The sequence below is a fragment of the Thamnophis elegans genome, chromosome Z (assembly GCF_009769535.1).
Source record: "Thamnophis elegans isolate rThaEle1 chromosome Z, rThaEle1.pri, whole genome shotgun sequence".
In the NCBI taxonomy this organism is placed as follows: Eukaryota; Metazoa; Chordata; class Lepidosauria; order Squamata; family Colubridae; genus Thamnophis; species Thamnophis elegans.
The window spans coordinates 139,249,177-139,271,731 of record NC_045558.1 but is presented as its reverse complement, the minus strand read 5'-3'; the positions used below and the strand labels follow the sequence as shown (position 1 = coordinate 139,271,731).

Sequence of the window (22,555 nt, the reverse complement as noted above, 5' to 3'; positions counted from 1 at the left end):
CGAGCAGCTGGAGCATTGTGGAGGCGTCGTGGAGGTAAGGATGCATGCACGTGCTGCTCATGTGTGCGAGCATGCAGCACGTGTGCATGTGGGAGATGCCAGGCCCCGTTGCATGGCACCAGTTGTACCGGCATCTGGTACCCACCATTGGTGCACATTCACACGCTCACATTTGCAAACCGGTAGGGAAAGTAAGTGAATACCATCCCTGATGTCTACCATAATTGGGCACCAAGTACTAGGAGGAGTAACCAGCAGTACCTCAACTAGAACTAGTTTTGTTTTTAATTTACCAATGAAATTAGACATCCGTGCATGAAATGTAAAGTCTTCTGGAAACATTGAATACACACACACACACACACACACACACACACACACATTTTTCCAGAGACAACAATGGTGCAAAGTTGAAATGAATGCAATGTTTTCCTCCTGAACCATATTTAAAATATACAACTACTTATCATCTTTCTCTCTTTTACTTTCTAGATCAGTGGTTCTCAACCTTTTCTTCCCTGGGGACATCCTTGAAATACCGTTTGTGGGCACGGACTGCCAAGGCTTAACTCGATATTGAAATCAAAATGTTTCTTCTAGTCTTCATGGAATTCCTGTGATGACATCGCAATCAGAGATGGTATTCAGCCGGTTCGGACTGGTTCGGCCGAACCGGTGGCACCAAACTGCAAGTGATCCCACCCACCAAACGTGGCTCCTAAACATCCTATGTAGCGTCATTTTTGACCTCACGTGCATATATGCACACCGTGGGTACAAGCAAAGCGCATGCGTGGAAGGCCGCAGCCATGCACAGAAGGTGCGCACCTGTGGTGGGTTCCAGATCACTTTCCAACCGATACAGTTGGAATTGGCCCGGCATCACCCACATGGATGTGTGCGGCGCACACATGTGTTGTAGATGCCAGCGATGCTTCTGCAAGCTTCTGCAATGCTCCAGCTGCTTGCCAGAGCATCGCACAAGCGCTGTACATGCCATGCACGTGCGTGGAAGCACCGAAGGCTTTAAAGGACAGGTAAGGAGCTCAGGCCGGCAGTTGGGCCCTCCGGAGCACCTTACCAGAATGGTACCCAGTGCTCCAGACAGGCTCCGGTATGCCCATACCAGGCCATACTGCCTGCAACCCACCACTGGCATGCACAATCACAGTTGAGACCCAGTGGTAAACCTAAGTGAATCCCGCCACTGATCGGAACCCCCAGGAATTTGCAGGTCACAGGTTGAGAACCATGGTTCTAGATTATGTTTTTATCTCAGGCAGTCCTTGTTCGCCTTTGCAAAAGCGAGACCCATTTATTTAGTGCTGTTTTCATGAACATATTAGATTGTATATTGTAAATACCCACAGTATCTATTTCTTAGAGTCGTAGCAGAAAATTTGTTTGCATAATCGGATGAGAGGAAAGCCCAACCACCTCAGTGGATGAATGTACGGCACAACTTCAAATATCTCAGTCTAAGAAAGATTTCCCCAGAAGGATCCAAACAAATATTAAACAATTGTGAAAGAGGCATGTTCTTTTCTTTAAATATATGTTAGAGTTTAAATGCTGTAGGAAGAGACCTGGCCATCTTTTGATGCACTAGATGGTTTATATAATAAAACAAGGGGAGTGAATAAAGCATCTTCCAAAGCAGTTGAGACATTAACACAATAAAATAAATATTACCTAGTGTTTTGTTTAGGCTGGGAAGCTAAGCAGGATCAGTCCTGGCTAATATTTGGAAGGGGACACATTGGGAGGTTTCCAGTTAGAGGAGTTTATTTGTAGCTCAGGGTTGAACTGTGGGGTCCTGGCAGGGGTGGGTCTCTCACTCCGTTCCAACCAGTTCGGTTGGAACAGGGCCGGCGGCGTCTTCGTGCACGCGCGCAGTGCACGCATGTGTACTAGCATCTGTGCGATGCTCCAGCTGCTCCTGGAGGATCGCGCAGGCGCTGGATGCGTCCTGCACATGCGTGGAAGCGCAGAACTCATCAAAACCGGGTAAGAAACGCGGGCGGGCGGGTGGACCCTTCGGCGTTCCCGGAAGTTACTTACTTCCGGGTTCGCCGACCAACTGGTTCGCGGGGACCGCCGCAAACCGCCTGAAACCCACCCCTGGGTCCTGGATGCTCTCTGAGCTGGGCTGTTTTCTCCCAGACATTTCATAATCCAACTAGGTAATATCATCAGAAGTAGAAGGGAGAGGGGTTTGCTGAATGGAGAAAAGTGAAGTGGGTGGTGGAGGAAGAGGACTGTGGGGTCCTTGATACTCTCACAGGTGGGTTGTTTCTTGCCAGACATTTCATGACCCAACTAGAGAACGTCAGTGGTAGAAAGGAGGGGTATTTGCGGAATGGAAGGAGGGGCGGTGTAGGAGGAGAAGGAGGAGGACTACAGCACCCTTCATGTCCTCTGACCTTGGTTGTTTCCTTGAAGACATTTCATGGTCCAACTAGGGAACACAGGAATACAGCAGGAGAGGAGGAGCAGGAGAGGGATGCTGTGGGTTTGCACAGGTTTGGGAGAACCTCTAGCTAAGAATCTGCCTAGTTCCGAGAACTCACAAATCCCACCTCTGTCTGGCTCCACCCTTCCTAACCTGCCCCTCCTGCCCCACCCCACCCCCCAGGAGTTCCCACACAGCCAATTTGGGATGCCAGGTAAGTACAGGGCCCATGCGAAGGATTGGGGAGGGTGAAAAATGGGCCTCCTGGAAGTTCTGGAAGGCCAGAAATGGAGCCTGGGGGAGGCAGTTTTTGCCTTCCTAGGAGCTCTAGGAAAGCCTCCGGAGACCATGGAGGGTGAAAACGTCCCCCCTGTGGTGCAGGAGGCCAACTAGCTATGCCCACCATGGACATGCCCACCTAGCAACTGGGCAGAGAACCCATTGCTAAATTTTTTGAAGCCCACCCCTGAGGAGGAGGAGGAGGAGGAGGAGGAGGAGGAGAAGAAGAAGGGGGAGGAGGAGGAGGAGTAGAAGAAGGGGGAGGAGGAGGAGGAGGGAATGCTGGTCATCCTTGGTGCATCCTTGACCTGGGTACCTGAGAGACCGCCTCCTGCCGATTACCTCCCATAGACCGATTAGATCTCACAGGTTAGGTCTCCTCCGGATTCCATCTGCCAGCCAATGTTGGCTGGCGACTCCCCGGGGGAGAGCCTTCTCTGTTGCAGCTCCAGCCCTCTGGAATGACCTCCCCATGGAGATCTGGACCCTTACTACCCTCCCGGCCTTCCGCAAAGCCACCAAGTCCTGGTTGCTCCAGCAGGCCGGGGGGCTTGTGAAACATCCAGCCCCATGGAAATTGTGAATGTTGTGTTTTTTTAAAGTGTTGTCTTTGTCTATTTATCCCCCTTCCCTTGTCTATTGTGAGCCGCCCAGAGTGGGCGGCATACAAGACAACTAAACTAAACTAAACTAAACTCTCTGAACTTGATTCCCCTCCTAGATATTTAATTACCAAACTAAGTAACATCATCAGTGCTAGTGATGCTGCTAATGAAATGTCTGCAAGAAGGCAACGCAGCTCTGAGAGCCCCAAGGACCTCCCAGTTGGAGAATACTGAGAACTGCCTTCCCAAGAAGGCACAATGCCCAACCCCTCCTGGACTGTGGCCAAGAAGACCCCCATGGACTTGTTCTTGAAATCAACAGAAGCTGAGTGTTGGCGTGAAGAAAGCGTGCTTTGACTTCATTATCTCAGGCGAGTTCCCTAAAATGTCAAGGGTTTCCAGTAGAAGAAAAAATGAAACCTAAAATGAAAACCCTCCAGCCTTTGGGTCCCTCTCCCCCAGTTATTCCTCCAATGCCCCTCCCTGCCCCCCCCAATAATTCTTAAGGCAACAATATGAACGGTCTCTTCTGAAAGGACAGAAATGAAGCAAGGTTGTTGAAATGTTCCATCAGTGGTGTTGGATTTGGATGGCTGTTTCACATGGAAAAACCCATTATCAGAATCATTTGCACAATGCAGATACATGTAGGAACTAGTCCGTACCCATCCTGGTCTAATGGCATTTGCGCTGCCTCATGGAATTGAGGGTTAACCTTTAGCTACGATGAGATTTATTTTAGCAAGCATTTCACTGAACCAACCCTAATTTCCATGTCTTACCTTTGTGGAGGTGCCTCTGGGTTTGCTTAAAATACGAGAATTGGTTGATATATTTATACATCTTTGCTTAAGTCCAGATTATATATTGCTCTTAACCAGGGTGCCAACATTCGCAAGAATTCAGTATATTTGTTTAATGAAAAGAAGGATTAAGGCGCGACATGATAGCAGTCTTCCAATATCTAAGGGGTTGCCTTAAGAAGAGGGGGGGGGGTTCAACCTATTCTCCAAAGCACCTCAAGCAGGACAAGGAGCAATAGATAGAAACTAATCAAGGAGAGAAGAAACCTAGAACTAAGGAGAAATTTCCTAACGGTGAGAGCAATCAACCAGTGGAATAACTTGCCTCTAGAAGTTGTGAGTTCTCTAACATTGGAGTTTTTAAGAAGAGATTGGACAACCATTTATCTGAATAGGGTTTCCTTCTTGAGCAGGGGGTTAGATTAAAAGACCCCCCCCCCCACCGCAAGGCCCTTTCCAACACTATTATTCTGTTATTCTGTTACATAAGAAGGCAGGTTATATTCTAAAGTTGGTATTCCACTAATCACAGTAAAGAAAATTATGCAGCAGCTGTCCCTGGATTTTGAATACCATTGCACACCCATGGGTGAGCTGCAACAGGTTCGCCCAGATTCAGGAGAATCCATAGCTAATACTATGTCCAGTTTGGAGAACCTCCAAATCCCACCACTGGCTGGCCCCACCCACCCTGCATCAGTGGGGCAGAAGAGCATCTGGAGCCTGTTCCCAGTGTCTGCATGCGTAGAGCTGTCAGGAGAAGGGAACAGCTAAGGGACAAGGGCTGACTTGGGAGTAAAGGCACAGGTAGATGGTGAATGGTCCCTCCCAAGAGGAGTGAAAGGAAAGGGGAGTTTGCAGGAAACAATTAGTTCAATTCATTAGAGTGAAGATCTGTTCCTGACTTCTTGCTAAGTAATTGCTGCTACAGAGTGGCGTTTGGAAGATATCAGCCTGGCAGCTCTCCAAGCCTGATAAAGAACTGTAGTTGTGAAATCTCATGAAATTTGCTGTATTTGCTGGGTCTTTGCTGGAGAGGAATTCCCTTTAACCTAAATAAAAGAGGTTTTATTGGGAGGCCTAGGTCAGAACAGATGCCTTCAGCAATTACCTTAGAAGGTCCACTTACCAATGGGTACCTTTTCATAGGCCACAAGGGGTGTTGGAGAAGCGGGATGGTGGACTATACAGCAGTAGCTGCCTCCTTTTCCTCCTGGTTCATCTCGGCTGATTTTCAAAATGCTGTACATGGAATATCCCTTGGCCGTCTTGGTGGCCATTCCATTATCGTACAACTTTTCATTCAGGGATACATTATTCCTTTCCCACGAGATGCTAATCTCCGCTGGGGAAAATCCGCTCACATCACAGATGAGAATGAGGGCCGTGGTGCTCTCAAGGGAAATCTCTAGAGGGGCGCGGGAAATGATGACGGAGGGCGCTTGCATTTCTAAATGGAAAAAGAAAAGAAAAAAAATACATGCAGGTGTTGAGAAATGGAAAACAACGTGGCAGTTTCTCCTCTTGAGAACACCACTCCAACTAAAGGAGTCAAAATCCTTGATATTTGTTAGGAATATAATTCTAACGGTTGAGTTGGCATTATACAAATCATGTAACAATGCTATACCTGTTTCTTTAAATCATGCTGTAAAATGTGATTGGTTGCTGTTTTCCTCAATTGGCCATAAGAGGGAGCCAGAATGACTGTTAGTTCTCTGTTCGTTAGATGCTGGGCTGATCTGATCTGAGTGTTTTGGAAGCTGGCTGTTAGAAAGTGCCGTGAGCTATTGTAAGTTTTGCAATTGTTAGCAAACTGAGTTCTGAACTGATTATATGATACTGGAGTATGTTATTTGGATTATCCCTTAACTGAAAGACATTGATGACTGACTGTCTTATCCGTGTATGACTTGGACTGTTTGATGGACTCTGATACCTCTATTTCCATGAAAGTAAAAGCTTATTTAAACTGCAGTGTCTCTGTATGCTGGTTTATGTGTTCCCCAACACAACTCTAACAACGCTTCTCTGAATGTACTCACTCTCCCAATGGGGAGCTTACCTAACACTGGTTATGGGCCCAGAGTGTACCAGACGTAGCTAAAGGAGAGTTGGTGTTGATACGCAATACTGCATACCTACAGCTGTTTATTGTAGTGATTGTTACTACCCTGGAGAAGATGGCGAGCGACCCATCAACAAGCTATCGATGATAACCCGGTTGGATGGAACAAATTATGTTTCCTGATCTATGAAATGTAGTCTTCTCCTGCATAGGGAAGGTTTATGGGATGCTGTACAGAATCCACTGGATGTAACTGATTGGAATCCAGATAATAATGATGATGCCAAGACAATAGCAGATTTCCAGCGAAGCAACGAACGGGCGTTGTGTATTATTGGTCTAACACTGAATGGCCAACAATTAGTTCATATTCCTGGGGAACATTCTGCTGCAAGATGTTGGGAGAATTTAAAGAAGATTTATGTACGTGACACTGTAGGTGCACACATACATCTCACACGCAAACTATTTAGGGCACCTCTTCTGAAAGGTGGAGATAAGTTAGCTCATTTAACCTTTATGAAATGGGTTCTTCAGGAGCTACATGAAAAAGAATTAATCTTTTCTGAGCTACATCTAATTTATATCGTACTCTCCTCACTGGATGAGAGTTATGATGTTTTTGTATCTTCTCTTGAAGTCCTAACCTGAAATGAACTTACATTGAGTGACATTACTGCACGACCGTTGGAAGAGTCAAGGAGAAGGATGGAGAGTGAACAATTGAGAGAGAAACCACCACAACATGAGGAGTCACCTTCTACTGCCTTTACTGTTTGAAAATGTTATTCTTATGGGGCTAGGGGACATATAGCTAGATTCTGTAAAAAGGCAAAACAGCAGAATTCCAGAAGAGCTAGAAAAAATGCTAATGTCAACTTAGCTATGTCTACTTTGGCTATGTCTAGCAATGCACCAGTAAACCATGATTTGTGGGTTGTTGATAGTGGATCATCGTAGTGCATTGCTAGAGATAGAAAAAGGCTTGTAAAAATGACCACGAGCAAGGAACATGTATTTTTGGCAAATGGATGGAAGGTGAGGGCGGCTGGTGAAGGTAATGCATGTTGTTCATTCCTAAAGGAGAAGTTACCAATGTTATATGTACCTAAACTGAAATTTAATTTATTATCAGTAAGGGCTCTAGTTTGAGTTTGAGTTTGAGTTTATTGGTCTTGTATGCCACCCACTCCCGAAGCACTCCAGGCGGCTTACAATAAACAAGGGAAGGGGATAAATAAACAAAACAACACTTTAAAAAACACAACATTCACAATTTCTGTGGGGCTGGATATTTCACAAGCCCCCCGGCCTGCTGGAGCAGCCAGGACTTGGTGGCTTTGCGGAAGGCCGGGAGGGTAGTAAGGGTCCGGATCTCCACTGGGAGGTCGTTCCAAAGGGCTGGAGCTGCAACAGAGAAGGCTCTCCCCCGGGTAGTCACCAGCCGACATTGGCTGGCGGATGGAATCCGGAGGAGACCTAACCTGTGAGATCTAATCGGTCTATGGGAGGTAATCGGCAGGAGGCGGTCTCTCAGGTACCCAGGTTCGATGCCATGTAGGGCTTTATAGGTGACGACCAGCACCTTGCAGCGGGTCCGGAGACTATGGGTAGCCAGTGCAGCTCGCGGAGGATAGGTGTGACGTGGGTGTACCTGGGTGCACCCACAATTGCTTGCGCGGCTGCGTTCTGGACTAACTAGTTATTATTGGCTATGTAGTAACCTTTAGGGGAGATAACTGAATAATTGAAAAAGAAGGTAATAGGGTTACTGCCAAATTAACAAATGGTTTATACGTTATATCTGATGCCCAGATAGCTAACTCAGTTTATGATAATGTGAAACAACATGACGAATGTATACATTTACTACATAGACATATGGGGCACATTAATTTCAAGACGCTGCAACAAACTGTTAAGTTGGCAGAGGGAGTAAAACTAAAACCATGTAGTAAATATTTAAACTGCAATGTTTGCAATCAGGAGAAGAGCAAAGTTACTCCAGCAAACAGACTGAATGGTTTTAAAACAAAGGAACCTCTGGAAGTTGTTTTTGCTGATATAATAGGACTTTTAAAACCCAGTTTGGGAGGTGCCTGTTATGTTTTGAGTATCATGGATCATTATTCCTGTTACGGTTTCTGTTACTTGATGAAAAACAAAACAGAAATGTTTCAGCATTTCTTTAATTGGCTGAGGTTTGCGGAGAGAAAGATGAAAGCCAAGGTTATTACTGTAGTTACTGATAATGGGATGGAGTTTACCAATTATAAATTCCAAACAATGTTAAGAACAGCTGGAATCAAGCACAAACGCTCTGCTCCTTATAGGCCACAACATAACTCGTTTGTAGAACGAAGGGGGCAAACATTGAGAGCTGAAGTGGCGCACTGGGTAGAGTGCAGTACTGCAGGCCACTTCAGCTGATTGCTAGTTCAGCAGCTCGGCGGTTCAAATCTCACCGGCTCAGGGTTGACTCAGCCTTCCATCCTTCCGAGGTGGGTAAAATGAGGACCCAGATTGTGGGGGCAATATGCTGACTCTGTAAACCGCTTAGAGAGGGCTGAAAGCCCTATGAAGCAGTATATAAGTCTAACTGCTATTGCTATTGCTATTGCTATTGCTACAGGCCATGGCTCGAACTATGATAGCTGATTCAGGTTTGCTGGAAACACTGTGGGGTGAAGCTATGATGTGTAGTAATCATGTTTTAAATAATGTGGTGAATACAACAACCAGTGAATTGTCATTCACTATGTGGCATGGCAGAAAACCAGATTTAAATTACCTACATATATTCGGAGCCCCAGCATGGGTGCATATTCCCTCACAAGTAAGACTGAAACGGCAACATAGAGCTTGACAGTTATTTTTCATAGGTTACGAGGTCAACCATAGATTGTTTAGATTTTGGGAGAAGGGCACAGCTAAGGTTTACTGTAATGCTAGTGCTAAGTTTATAGAACACGTGGGGTGGAATAAATTGGAATTTAACAATGATGTAGTTATCGACACCCAGGTAGTCCCTAGTGATGAAATAGTAAAATCAGCAATTAAAGAGGAAGTGCAGGTACAGGAGGAACTGGAAGAATGGGAGCAGGTGAAACAGGAGAGTCCACTGGTGAGCCCTGAGTTGCCTAGATGTTCAACCCATGTAACAAGACCACCTGACAGATATCAAGTTACTATAGCGTGTCAAGCAGATAAAGTTCCTGCTACTTATCATGAATTAACCCTGTATCCTAAGGAGGAACAGATAGTTTGGAAAACAGCAATGGAAAAGGAACTGAAATCCTTATAAAAGTTAGAGGTGTATGAAAATATAAGGTTACCCCCAGGTAAACATGCCATAGGATGTAAATGGATCTACAAGATTAAAACAAGTATAGATGGGACTGTTACCCATAAAGCCAGATTGGTAGCACAAGGGTTTGATCAGTCAGCCAATGACTATGATGAGGTTTTTGCATCTAATCTAAAGGCTACAACATTATGTGCATCATTAATTTTGGCAGCTAGGCATGGATATGTAGTGAATCATTTAGATGTAGAGACAGCATATCTTCATGCACCATTGCAACGCACTATATATTTAAAGAAGCCTTTAAGGTTAAACACAGGTAATAACGCTGGAAGTTAAAAAAGAGTCTTTATGGCTTAAAGCAATCAGGCTATGAATGGAATCAATGCATAATGAAGGAATTAGCAAAGATTGGTTTCAAAGCTGGCATGGCTGATCCATGTTTGTTTAAAAAAGAAAGTGATGGTGTGATTTCATTGTTGCTATTGTTCACTGATGACATTGCATTAATCACTAAAACTGAGCAAGAAGCTACTGAGATTATTACACTGTTGAAAACGCAGTTTAAAATAAAACACCTTGGTGAGATTAAGCAATAGCTTGGTTTAAAAATAGATAAAACTAGGGGAGGATACAAAATCTCACAAACTGAGAAGATTAACTAAATACTCAGAATGTTTAGGATGGAACTATGTAAACCAACTAAAACTCCAATAAGTCAGGAATTTAGCCATGCTAAAGAAGCCCTGTGTTTGATAAAGGTATTTATCAATCATTGATTGGTAGCTTATCATATCTGAGTAATTGGTCAAGGTCCAACATAGCATATAGTGTAAATCAATTAGCCAGGTTTAATGCTGAACCTACTGAAAGGCACTGGCAAGCTGCTAAGAGGATACTAAGATATCTTAAGCAAACGATGCATTATGCATTATATTTAGAACCTAGAGATGACCTGAGCTTGACTGCATATGCTGATGCAAGTTTTGCTACAGATGTGTCTACATGGAAATCACCATCAGCATTTGTTGTATTCCTGGGAAAAGCGCTAATTGGATGGCGGTCTAAACATTTAAGTCTATCGACTATGGAGGCTGAATTCTCATGTCTGTCATTATTATGTGCAGATTTGGTGTGTTATAAACAACTTCTATTGGATATGGGAATTGACCTACAAGAGCCTATTGTTGTTTACGAAGACAATCAAGCAGCAATTCAGATGGCATCCAATCTTGCTGTAAAAACTAGGTCAAAACACACTGATATAAGATATCTGAATGTACGGCAAAGTGTGAATAGTAAATTGGTTTCACTGGAGTATTGTATGTCTGAAGACAACATCACAGATCATTTTACAAGAGCCAAGGTGGTGCAGTGGGTAGAGTGCAGTACTGCAGGCCACTCCAGCTGACTGCTATCTACAGTTCGGCGGTTCGAATCTCACCGGCGCAGGTTGACTTAGCCTTCCATCCTTCTGAGGTGGGTAAAATGAGGACCCAGATTGTGAGGGCAATATGCTGACTCTGTAAACCGCTTAGAGAGGGCTGAAAGCCCTATGAAGCGGTATATAAGTCTAACTGCTATTGCTATTGCTATTTACTAAGGCCCAAGGTATTATAAAGCATAAACATTGTTGTGAGGAATACGAATTAAGATTGTAAGATTTATATATTGTCCTACTCAAAGGAGAGAATGTTAGGAATATAATTCTAATGGTTGGGTTGGCAATATATAAATCATGTAACAATGCTACACCTGTTTCTTTCAATCATGCTGTAAAATGTGATTGGTTGCTGTTTTCCTCAATCAGCCATAAGAGGGAGCCAGAATGACTGTTAGCTCTCTGTTCGTTAGATGCTGGGCTGATCTGAGCTGAGTGCCGTTAGCTATTGTAAGTTTTGCAACTGCTAGCAAACTTTGAGTTCTGAACTGATTATATGATACTGGACTATGTTATTTGGATTATCCCTTAACTGAAAGACATTGATGATTGACTGTCTTATCCTGTATGACTTGGAGTGTTTGATGGACTCTCATACCTCTATTTCCATGAAAGTAAAAGCCTATTTAAACTGCAATGTCTCTGTTTGTGTGTTCTCCAACACAACTCTCACAACGCTTCTCTGAACGTACTCGCTCTCCCAATGGGGAGCTTACCTAACAATATTAATTTTGAAACTCCCAATGTGTTGTGATTGAAAGAAGGCCAGGAATGAAATAGGACTCTTTCAGAAGATTTCTAAGATTTTGGTCTCTCTATCTGCTTTTGATTCTCTCTCTCCCTCCCTCTCTCTTCTATACCTCTATACTTATCTCTATATCTATCCATCCATTATCTGTCTGTCTGTCTGTCTGTCTGTTTGTCTACCTACCTACTTACCTACCTACCTACCCACCTCTCCATCCTCCATCCCTCCATTCCCCCCTGCTCTCTCTTCATAGTCTTACTTTTCCTCTGTTTTGCTATAATTTATCACTGTGATGGTCTTGTAACACTGTTATCTTCCCACCAAAGGTGGTTCCTATTTTTCTACTTGCATTTTTATGTACTTTCGAACTGCTAGGTTGGCAGAAGGTGGGACAAGTAACAGGAATTCACTCTGTTATGGGGTGCTAGGGATTCGAACTTCTGAATTGCTGACCTTTCTGATTGACAAGCTCAGTGTCTTAGCCACTGAGCCACTGCCTCCCTACACCTAGGAAAAGCAAATTCAAAATGGTTGGAGAAATGAAGTCACGCCTAACCAAAGGTGGATGATTCCTATCACAAATCAAGCCCAAATTCTTTACATGATTCCTGTTTTGCATATTAAAACATTTTTTTTATTTTGAAGACATGTGATTCTTGCTTTCTTGACGGAGCAGCATTTTAAGCAATCAACTCACGAGTAGCCTTCTTGAGGGTGATGTCCTTTTGGTGTTCTTCAAAGCAGCTCCCGCTTACTTTACAGGTGAAGATGGTGCCCTTGGTCCACTGCTCCAAAGACACCGAGTGGTTGCTTCTCAACATCTGACTTCCATAAGTGTCCATCGTCACCATCTCATTCGCAGCATCCGTGCTGGGCTTGTTGTCCACAAGCCAAGTGATCTGAGCACTCACAAGGTTAGGAGAGACCACGGTGCAGACCAGGATGGCTGACCTATCAAGCAGGCTTTTGTAAGATGGCTTGGTGAAAAACATGGTGGGTTGATGCGTGCAACTGTAGCACACTGCGGAGAAGGCCGGGGGGAGAGACGACACAAGGATTACAATGCTATTTGAGAATAGTGCTTTTATTTAAAAAAAATCTTTAATAATTCATTAACAGTGACATATTTGCTAAGACATGGGTCCTCAAACTACGGCCCGCGGGCTGCATGGGCCCACCAAAGCCATTAATCTGGCCCGTGCAGGACCACGAGGCTTCCCCCACCCCCACATTGTCCCTTTGGCTGAGCGCAGGATGTACCTTCGCAAGCCCCATGGGTTGGAACTGAAAGGTAACGCCAACAATTTTGGCCTGCAGAGATCTTCTGGAGTGGAGGGGGTGAAAAGCCGGGTGCACAGACACCCCAGGAGGCCCCAAAACAGGTGAAAATGGCCTGTTTTTCACCTCCCTCACCTCCAGAAGATAGTTAAAGATAGATAGATAGATAGATAGATAGATAGATAGATAGATAGATAGATAGATAGATAGATAGATAGATAGATAGATAGATAGATAGATAGGCAGGCAGGCAGGCAGGCAGGCAGGCAGGCAGGCAGGCAGGCAGGCAGACAGACAGACAGACAGACAGATAGACAGACAGGGGGGGAGGCAGAGAGAGACAGAAAGAGAGAGAATCTGTGGGATTGTGAATTGGCCCCCTATTTGAAAAGTTTGAGGACCCCTGTGCTTCTTAGCCTGCCTGCAATTTGACAGTTCAAATCTCACCAAGATCAAGGTTAGCAATAGCAATAGCAGTTAGACTTATATACCACTTCATAGGGCTTTCAGCCCTCTCTAAGCAGTTTACAGAGTCAGCATATTGCCCCCAACAACAATCCGGGTCCTCATTTTACCCACCTCGGAAGGATGGAAGGCTGAATCAACCCTGAGCCGGTGAGATTTGAACAGCCGAACTGCAGAACTGCAGTCAGCTGAAGTAGCCTGCAGTGCTGCATTTAACCACTGCGCCACCTCGGCTGAAGGTTCCATCCTTCCTCGGCTGAAGGTTCCATCCTTCCGAGGTGAGTAAAATGAGGACCCAAATTGTTGGGGTCAATATGCAGACTCTGCAAATCATTTAGAGAGGGCTGTAAAGCAATGTGAAGCAGTATATAAGTCTAAATGCTGTTGCTAAGAAGCTGCCAATCTTGGTAGCTTCTTTAAAGACAAGGGAATTCAAGAGAACCAAGTAAGATGCTTTTTGAAAAAGCGGCATGTGAAAATAGCAACAGCCCTTAGACTTATATGCCACTTTACAGGGCTTTCCAGCCCTCTCTAAGTGGTTTACAGAGTCAGCCTCTTGCCTCCAGCAATCTGGATCCACATTTTACCCACCTCGGAAGGATGGAAGGCTGAGTCAATCTTGAGCCTGGTGAGATTTGAACTGCCAAATTGCAGTCAGACGGCAGAAGTAGCCTGCAGTATTGCATTCCAACCCCTGAGCCATCAAAGCTCTAATATCAACGTTTATGTTTATATATTGACATCTGCATCTATCTATTTATCTATCTATGACCAACCACTCACTAAATAATTCAACAAAGATTAAAAATCATGGTACGAAAGTCCAATAATATAAAATAATGAATTGTACTATCCTGGACAGGACATACAGTCCTCATGTCATTGTCTTTGGCCCATATAGCAGTTTGGCTGAACTCTGTTTATGATGCCCTTCATTTATATGGATAAGGGACGATAATACCAGGCTGAAGTACTAGACTACAATCAACACAGTTTCATCCAGATGGGCTTTTCATACTATGCTCCTAGCGCATCTTCAGAAGCATACATTCGGTCAGGGGTCCCTGATTCCTAGGCTGGGATCCAGTACGGGGCTGCAGCCCATTCAGAACTGGTCCATGGAAGCGACAGATGAGTGTGCTCACATGCGCAGCTCCACTTGTGCAAGTGGCAAATGTGCATGCTCCCAAACGAAGCCCCATTCACATGTGCCGACTCATGTATCCGCTGCTTGTGTGGAACTATTACAGTGGTGGGTTCCTCTCCCCGTCACTACTGGTACACTGCTCACGGGGCCTGGCGTCCTGTTCGTGCATGTGCACTGCGCATGCATGCACACTCCACTGTCCCTGCGGCACCCAGCTGCTTGCTGGAGGTCACGCAGGTGCTGCACGCTGTGTGTGCACGGGCAATTGGCCGGTTGCTTTAAAAACAGGTATAGAACACGGGCGGGCCAAACCGGGGACTGTACTGGTACGCTGTCAGCTGCTCCTGGCTACTGCTGGTATGGCCGTACCAGGCCGTACTTGCCAGAACCCACCACTGAACTCATTCCCTCTTCCCCAACCTGCCATCTCTGCTGGTACACAAAGCCAGAAAGTTAGAGACTCCTGTATTAGATGTTTTGTTTTGGCATGGATGTATTACTTGGAACCCTGATAGGTGATCTGCTTGGATTGTTTCTTACCCCTCCATCATTCTATAGCCCATAAGCTCTTGATACTTCAGGGTGGTAACACTCACCTTGACATTTGCTGGCATTGTGCATTGTGATGTTTTGACTGCCTGGCGGGCGCGTCACTTTACAGGTATAGAGGTCCCCTTTGTCCCAACTCTCTCTGCTGATGTTCAGTTGGGTGAAACTGGAGTAACCACTGCCCTTCCCTACAACGGATCTCAATACCACCTCTTCTTTCTCTTGCACCTGTACTCCATTCTTCAGCCATTCCACCTCGGCTTTTCCACCACTCAGGCTCCTCAGGAAGCAGACCAGCTCCACATTGACCACTGAGCTCTCTTTGCCACAACTGGGGGTTAAGATCTGAACATCAACGGGTTTCAGAGGTTGCAAAAAGCAATCTGAGAACACAAAGTAGAAGAACATTGCTGTTTCGTTGGAAGAGTCACCCATAAGAAATGTTTGTACTTAGGTAAAAGGTGAAGGTCCCCATTGCACATATCTGCTAGTTGTTCCTGACTCTAGGGGGCGGTGCTCATCTCCATTTCAAATCCGAAGAGCCAGCGCTGTCCGAAGACCTCTCTGTGGTCATGTGGCCGGCATGACAAAACGCCGAAGGCGCACAGAACACTTTTACCTTCCCAACAAAGGTGGTTCCTATTTTTCTACTCTCATTTTTACATGCTTTCGAACTGTTAGGATGGCACAAGATGAGACAAGTCATGAGAGCTCACTCCATTACGCAGTGCTAGCAATTCGAACCGCCAAACTGCCAACCTTTCTGATCGACAAGTTCATCTTTGAATTGTAGGGAAATAGTCTGGACTCAGAAATTTAAAAAAAAAAACAGGGGTGGGATTCAGCCAGTTCAGACTTGTTCAGACCGGTTCAGATGAACCGGATGTTAATTTTAATCTGGTTCACTGAACCCGTAGTTAGAAGGACTGGCTGACCCCGCCCACCCATCCTCACCCCTCCCAAGAGTCTCCACAAGGCCTGTTCATCATGCCAGGTAAGTGGAGCCCAGGGGAGGCCATTTTCACCCTCCTAAAGGCTAAAGGAAATTCTCCGGAGTCTGGAGAAGGTGAAAAACAGGCCTACCGGAAGTACCGGAAGTCCAGAAACAGGCCCAATTCTAGGGAAGGCTGGTTTTGCCCTTCCGAAGACTTGAGGAAAGCCTCCAGAGCCTGGGGAAGGCAAAAACATTCCCTGCCACTGTGGTGCAGGAAGCTGACTAGGCCACTCCCCCATGGCCATGTCCACCCCTTAAGCCCACCCAGTTGCTAAAATTTTTCAATCCCACCCCTGAAATAACCCCAAAAGAAGGAAACAGGAAGGCTATTATGCTGTTGCTAAGAAAACCATAGAGATGCGCCCTTCTATAGTCCCCTTCTCTGTTTTTATGCACAACAATCTCCTTCCAAGTGGAACCTACAGAGTCTCAGGGCCATATTTACTCATCAGGCCTCTGGTGGCCTTAACCTCACATAGTTTACCCTCTTGAAGACACTTACGTTTGTTTGTGAAGAGTACCGGGGGAAGATCATTCTTATCTTTTACAAAGCATTTGTATTGATGTTCGGAGGAGCTGGAGGAAGAGACGGTGAGTTGGCTTGTTGTGTACCGTTCCAGTTTACTGCTTTCCCCTACCATTCCAGTCCACTCCTTTTGTGTTTCTGGATTATCAGGTTCCCACGTGATTTTCAAAGACTGTGTGCCATGTTCAATAAGCAGGCAAGTAAAAGTTACCATACTAGTATCTTCCTTGATGGAACTACAGCAGGGCCAAAGTGGAAGGATGGCAGGATTTTTTACTTGATCTATAGGGGAGGGGAAAAAAGAAGAGGAAGAGGAGGAGAAGGAGGAGGAGGAGAAGGAGGAGGAGGAAGAGGAGGAGGAGGAAGAAGAAGAAGAAGAAGAAGAAGAAGAAGAAGAAGAAGAAGAAGAAGAAGAAGAAGAAGAAGAAGAAGAAGAAGAATTAAATTAATAGCAGTATCCAATCTGAATCGGTCACCCAGAGAAGAAATTTAGTCTTCCAATAGTTTTGGACTCATGCAGGAGCCCATCCTCAGGGAACTTCTCTCTAACAGAGTGTGAGAGTTTCCTGTACACCCGTGCCCATCATCCCTGCCCTCTCCCTTCCCTATCCCATTGATAGCTTTTCGGAAGGCCATGAGAGTGGGTAGGGTCCGGATCTCTGGGGGTAGCTCGTTCCATAGGGCCGGAACGGCAACAGAGAAGGCCCTACTCCGAGGCGTTGCCAGCCAACATTGTCTAGCTGATGGCACCAGGAGAAGGCCCACCCTGTGCGATCTTATCGGTCTTAGGGAGGTATGCGGCAGAAGACGGTCTCATAGTCATCCAGGTCATGGCTTTCCTAAAGGTGCTTTTTACAGAAGGCAACTGGACTGTCTTGTTTTTCCTTTGAAGACGTCATAAATATAAGAATACAAATCCTTCCATTCCCCACTACCCTGTCAGAGCTGAAGACGCTTCTTGAGGGCTAACAAGCTTGTACTCAACCTGGAAAAGACCGAGTGGCTGTTGTGCTTCCCTCCCAACAATTCGACCAGTATTCCATCACTCAGGCTGGGGGGTCAAATTCTACACCCCTCAGAGAGGGTTCGCAACTTGGGAGTCCTCCTGGACCCACAGCTATCCTTTGATCACCACCTGACGGCTGTGACCAGGGGGGCATTTGCCCAGGTTCGCTTGGTGCGCCAGTTGCGACCCTACCTGAATCGGGAGGCTCTCACAACAGTCACTCGGGCCCTTGTGACCTCTAGGCTGGAATACTGCAATGTGCTCTACATGGGGCTGCCCTTGAAGAGCATCCGGCGACTTCAGCTAGTCCAGAACGCGGCCGCGCGAGTGATCGTGGGTGCACCTCGGTTCACCCACATAACACCTATCCTCCGCGAGCTGCGCTGGCTACCTGTCGATCTCCAGGTGCGCTTCAAGGTGCTACTAGTCACCCATAAAGCCCTTCATGGTAGTGGATCTGCGTACTTGAGAGACCGCCTTCTGCCAATTACCTCCCTGCGACCAATTAGATCTCACAGATTGGGCCTCCTCCGTATTCCATCTGCCAGCCAGTGCCGGCTGGCAACTACAAGGAGGAGAGCCTTTTCGGTAGTAGCTCCGACCCTTTGGAACGAGCTCCCCGTGGAGATTCGTACTCTCACCACCGTCCAGGCCTTCCGCATAGCCCTTAAGACCTGGCTAGCCCGTCAGGCCTGGGGACAAAGATAATCGCCCCTCCCGAATGATGAATGAATGTTGCTCATTATTTTACTCTATGTTTGTCTACGTCACTGTTTGTATTTCCCTCCCCTGATCCTATGTAAGCCGCCCTGAGTCCCCTTAGGGAAAAGGGCGGCCTATAAATGTTAATAAACCTAAACCTAAACCTAAACCTTGGATGAGAAGTGAAATGTCTTCAAAAGAAAAAAAAACAAGACAGTTCAGCTGCCTCCTAAAAAAAATACACCTTTGGGACAACCATGACCTGGATGAGTGAGAATCTCTAAAGACTTCTAACTATATAATTTGGGATGAACACCCTTTGAATGATGTGGGATTAGGAATGGATTTCCAGAGGGGGGAAAATATTGCAGTCTACAGGAACCATTTGCACTACTCAGGTGAATCTGAGGACACGGATAAACCTCCAAGGGCTTCAATGACCCTCTAAAAGGACGCAAATGACCAGGTGTCTGCAAGGAATATAAATCCTTCCATTCCGCATTATCCTGCAGGAACCGCCCACCAACTATCAGCACCAAACATCAGTCAAATTTCTAAAAATTCCTTAGTGTTTTGAGATTTCGCTTAGTCTAGGATGCCCTTGGTTTCCAAACTTAAACTATGGTTGAGTCTGTCAATGTGTTGCGAGATTAAGGAATTTTTTATTGCGTCCCCTGACTGTAATTGATTTTCGTGGATTGGCTTTGCTAAAAAGAGCGTTTAATAGATTGTATGAGTGACCTGGAGGAAAGAGAAGAATTGAATTGAATTTAACAACTTTATTTGGCCAAGTGGGATTAGACACACAAAAATCAGACAAGGTGGCAGGAGCCTGCAGTGGCTTAACCTGTCAGAGAAAACTTTCAGATGTTGGTCTTCCTAGGTAAACTAGAAAGGAAACATGACTAGATTCACTAAATCTACTTTTCTGTAAGCCGCCATTAAATTAACCTTCTAAGTCTGAAGATAAAAACTTCCTGCCCTCTACTTCTAACTGCTTCTGCTTCTACTTCCATTAGGGTGAATCTTTCCTTAGCGTCATTCTCTGGATTCTCCCCTTCTTGTCTGATTGTTTCCTAAGGAGTCCTTCAGGATTGGGCGGCCTATAAATGAAATTAAACTTACAAACTTACAAACTAAACAGCATCTCTTCTTTTTGAAGAGCCAAGGTGGCGCAGTGGTTAAATGCAGCACTGCAGGCTACTGCTAGATCAGCAGGTCAGCGGTTCAAATCTCACCGGCTCAGGGTTGACTCAGCCTTCCATCCTTCCGAGGTGGGTAAAATGAGGACCCAGATTGTTGGGGGCAATATGCTGACTCTCTGTAAACCGCTTAGAGAGGCCTGAAAGGCCTATGAAGCGGTATATAAGTCCACTGCTATTGCTATTGCTATTGCTTTATGCCCAAGGTCACCAATTCATTCCATTATATCTTTTGATGAAGCTTGGCATTCAGACAAATCAGCCATCAATAGACAAATAGAGGCAAACTATGTTTATACACCATTCGAATTTTTTTTAAAAAAAAAGCTAAGAAGGAAACGAAAAGATCAAAACACATCTACTCAAGCAACTGAGACCCAGATAAACTGGGATTAAGACCAGACAAACAAACAGAGAACAATATTGAAATCAGAACGTTACTAAGAAGAAAACATTTGCAGAGCAAGCTACTATATGTAAACAGGAAGCAATCCCCACACTCACTAGTTATGATGATATTATCTAGTTGGCTAATGAAACAACTTCAAGCCAAGAAGCAAGCTCAGGACTACCAAGGACTTTATATTATCAAATTATATGTCAGTTCATTTTTCTGGCAAAAGCATCTTGGATTGGGCTGTTGAAGAACCCCTGTTTTGAGGGAGCTGGGCAGTTTAGAAATATGAAGTATAAATCTATACTATACTATAGTATAAATCTGTACTATACTATAATCTATCTATCCATCCATCCATCCATCCATCCATCCATCCATCCATCCATCCATCTATCTATCTATCTATCTATCTATCTATCTATCTATCTATCTATCTAAAAGCCAAATACCACTCATTCATCATGAAATCTCCAGAACTCCAAAGCCTACAACCCTGAAATTTGGCATATATGTTCTTCTTGGCTTCTAGATGCTTGCTAAGATAGGATTTTTCAAAATGACCATCACATCATCAGTATTTATTATAACTGCCGGCTGCCTTATAGTAACGTGATCTGATGCTACCCCTTCGCTAAAATGGGCGTGGGAGTGGCCAGCACACAACTCATCTGGCCTGTGGGCTGGGAGTTTAGACATTCTACTCCCCCTCCCCACCTGAAAAGAACTCTGTTCCAACTGCCAGTTGCCTCACGTTCCTTCACCTCAGTTCCACTCCTTCACTCAGGAGCAGCCTGGGACTCTTTACAGTTCCATAGCGAAGCACGGGTATCCAGCAACTAGTAGATAATAAAGGATTGTAAGCTGTATGGGGCTGTCCGACATATATAGATGATATAGATGCATAGAAGGTGATTTTTTTTCCCCCGGAGGCAACTGGACATTCTTGTTTTTCTTTTGAAAACATTTCACTTCTCATCCAAGAAGCTTCTACAGCTCTGACAGGATAGTGGGGGAATGGAAGGATTTAGAATTCCTTGCAGACACCTGATCATTTGCAGCCTTTTAGAGGGTTGTTGAAGCTCTTGGAGGTTTATCTCTATCCTCAGGGTCACCTGCAAGGGTGAGATTCAGCCAGTTTAGACTGGTTCAGGCGAACCAGTAGTTCCAGTGAGCTGTTTCTTTTTGTTATAAATATAACAATACAAATCCTTCCCTTCTCCAATATCCTGTCAGAACTGAAGACACTTCTGGGATGAGAAGTGAAAGGTCTTCAAAAGAAAAAAAAAGTCCAGTTGCTTCCTGAAAAAAAAAAAAGCACCTTTGGGACAACCATGACCTGGATGATGGAGAATCTCTACAGATGTTTAGCTATATAATTTGGGACAAACACCCTTTGAATGGTGTGGGAGTAGGAATGGATTTCCAGAAAAATAAATATTGCAGACTAGAGGAACCATTTACGCTACTCAGGTAACTCTGAGGACATGGATAAACCTCCAAGGGCTTCAACGACCCTCTAAAAGGCTGCAAATGACCAGCTGTCTGCAAAGAATATAAATCCTTCCATTTCCCATTATCTTGTCAGAGCTGAAGAAGCTTCTGGAATGAGAAGCGAAATGTCTTCAAAAGAAAAAACAAGAAAGTCCAGTTGCCTCCTGAAAAAGCACCTGTCAACTCATAAAGTTGTCATAAAGTGAGGAAAGTGCGGGGGAGCACATTGCACGCATGTATCTTCGGCTCGAGTCAGATCTCAGATTACCACAGCAGACTTGTGATGTGTGCACCTCATTGGTGAATGTGATTTATGACACAGACTGAAGGGAGGGAAGGAACAGGGGTAAAGTTCACCATAATTCGAATGAGGTTTAGATCTGACTGCAAAGTGGTATTGCCGAAATGGTGCTCCTAATAAATGACTGGATTTCTTTTGAAACTTGGCTCGAGGCTCACGAATTAATTAGAGCATCTTTCGGAAACCTTGCAGAACCTTTGAGACCAGTGCAGAAAGTGTGTATCTCCTTGGGCTTATGCAAAAGAGTGTGCATGTCTTTATGGGGTACACAAGCCTTTACAAAGGAATGTGTACCCCAAGAATCAACAGACAGAAACTAACCAAGGAGAGAAGCAACTAGAACTAAGGAGAACATTTCTAATGGTGAGAGCAATCAACCAATGGAATAGCTTGTTGTTGGAGCTCCATCACTGGAGGCTTTCAACAACAGACTGAGCAATCATTTGTCTGAAATGGTTATTGGGTCTCCCGCTTGAGCAGAAGGTTGGATTAGAAGACCACTGAGATCCCTTGCAACTCTATTATTTTACATTCCATCACCTGGGCCTATTCAATACAGCTTTGATACCTGGCAAATTTTGGGGCACGAAAGAGAAACTGAGTTTGTTTAACCTTTATGGCCTTTCCACTCCAAACAGGTTTTCGTGGTGTCTGGGGAATTTTTGCTCCCACTTATGTCCTGAATACGTAGCGCAAATAACCTTGCGACACCAACTGGAGGGAACCGCTTCGACCATTGTAGAATCTAGCCATCTTTGTCATTCTTTCCATTCCACCATGGAAGTTTGGACCTGGAA

The 22,555-nt window shown here is 45.0% G+C and overlaps 1 protein-coding gene and 1 gene segment (V, D, J or C); both read right to left on the bottom strand.

The window, feature by feature from the left end:
* Positions 1–16,937, bottom strand: part of LOC116520890 — a 39,454-nt gene extending 22,517 nt beyond the window's left edge. The window contains exons 1-4 of the mRNA XM_032235348.1: positions 16,636–16,937; positions 15,187–15,522; positions 12,398–12,721; positions 5,269–5,589 (exon numbers count right to left, since the gene is read on the bottom strand). Coding sequence (XP_032091239.1) covers positions 5,269–5,589; positions 12,398–12,721; positions 15,187–15,522; positions 16,636–16,873 — 1,219 coding nt within the window. The 5' untranslated portion in view covers positions 16,874–16,937. The remainder of the gene's footprint in view (positions 1–5,268; positions 5,590–12,397; positions 12,722–15,186; positions 15,523–16,635) is intronic.
* Positions 1–22,555, bottom strand: part of LOC116522036 — a gene marked incomplete at its 5' end in the record, with an annotated part of 222,029 nt that overhangs the window by 170,789 nt on the left and 28,685 nt on the right.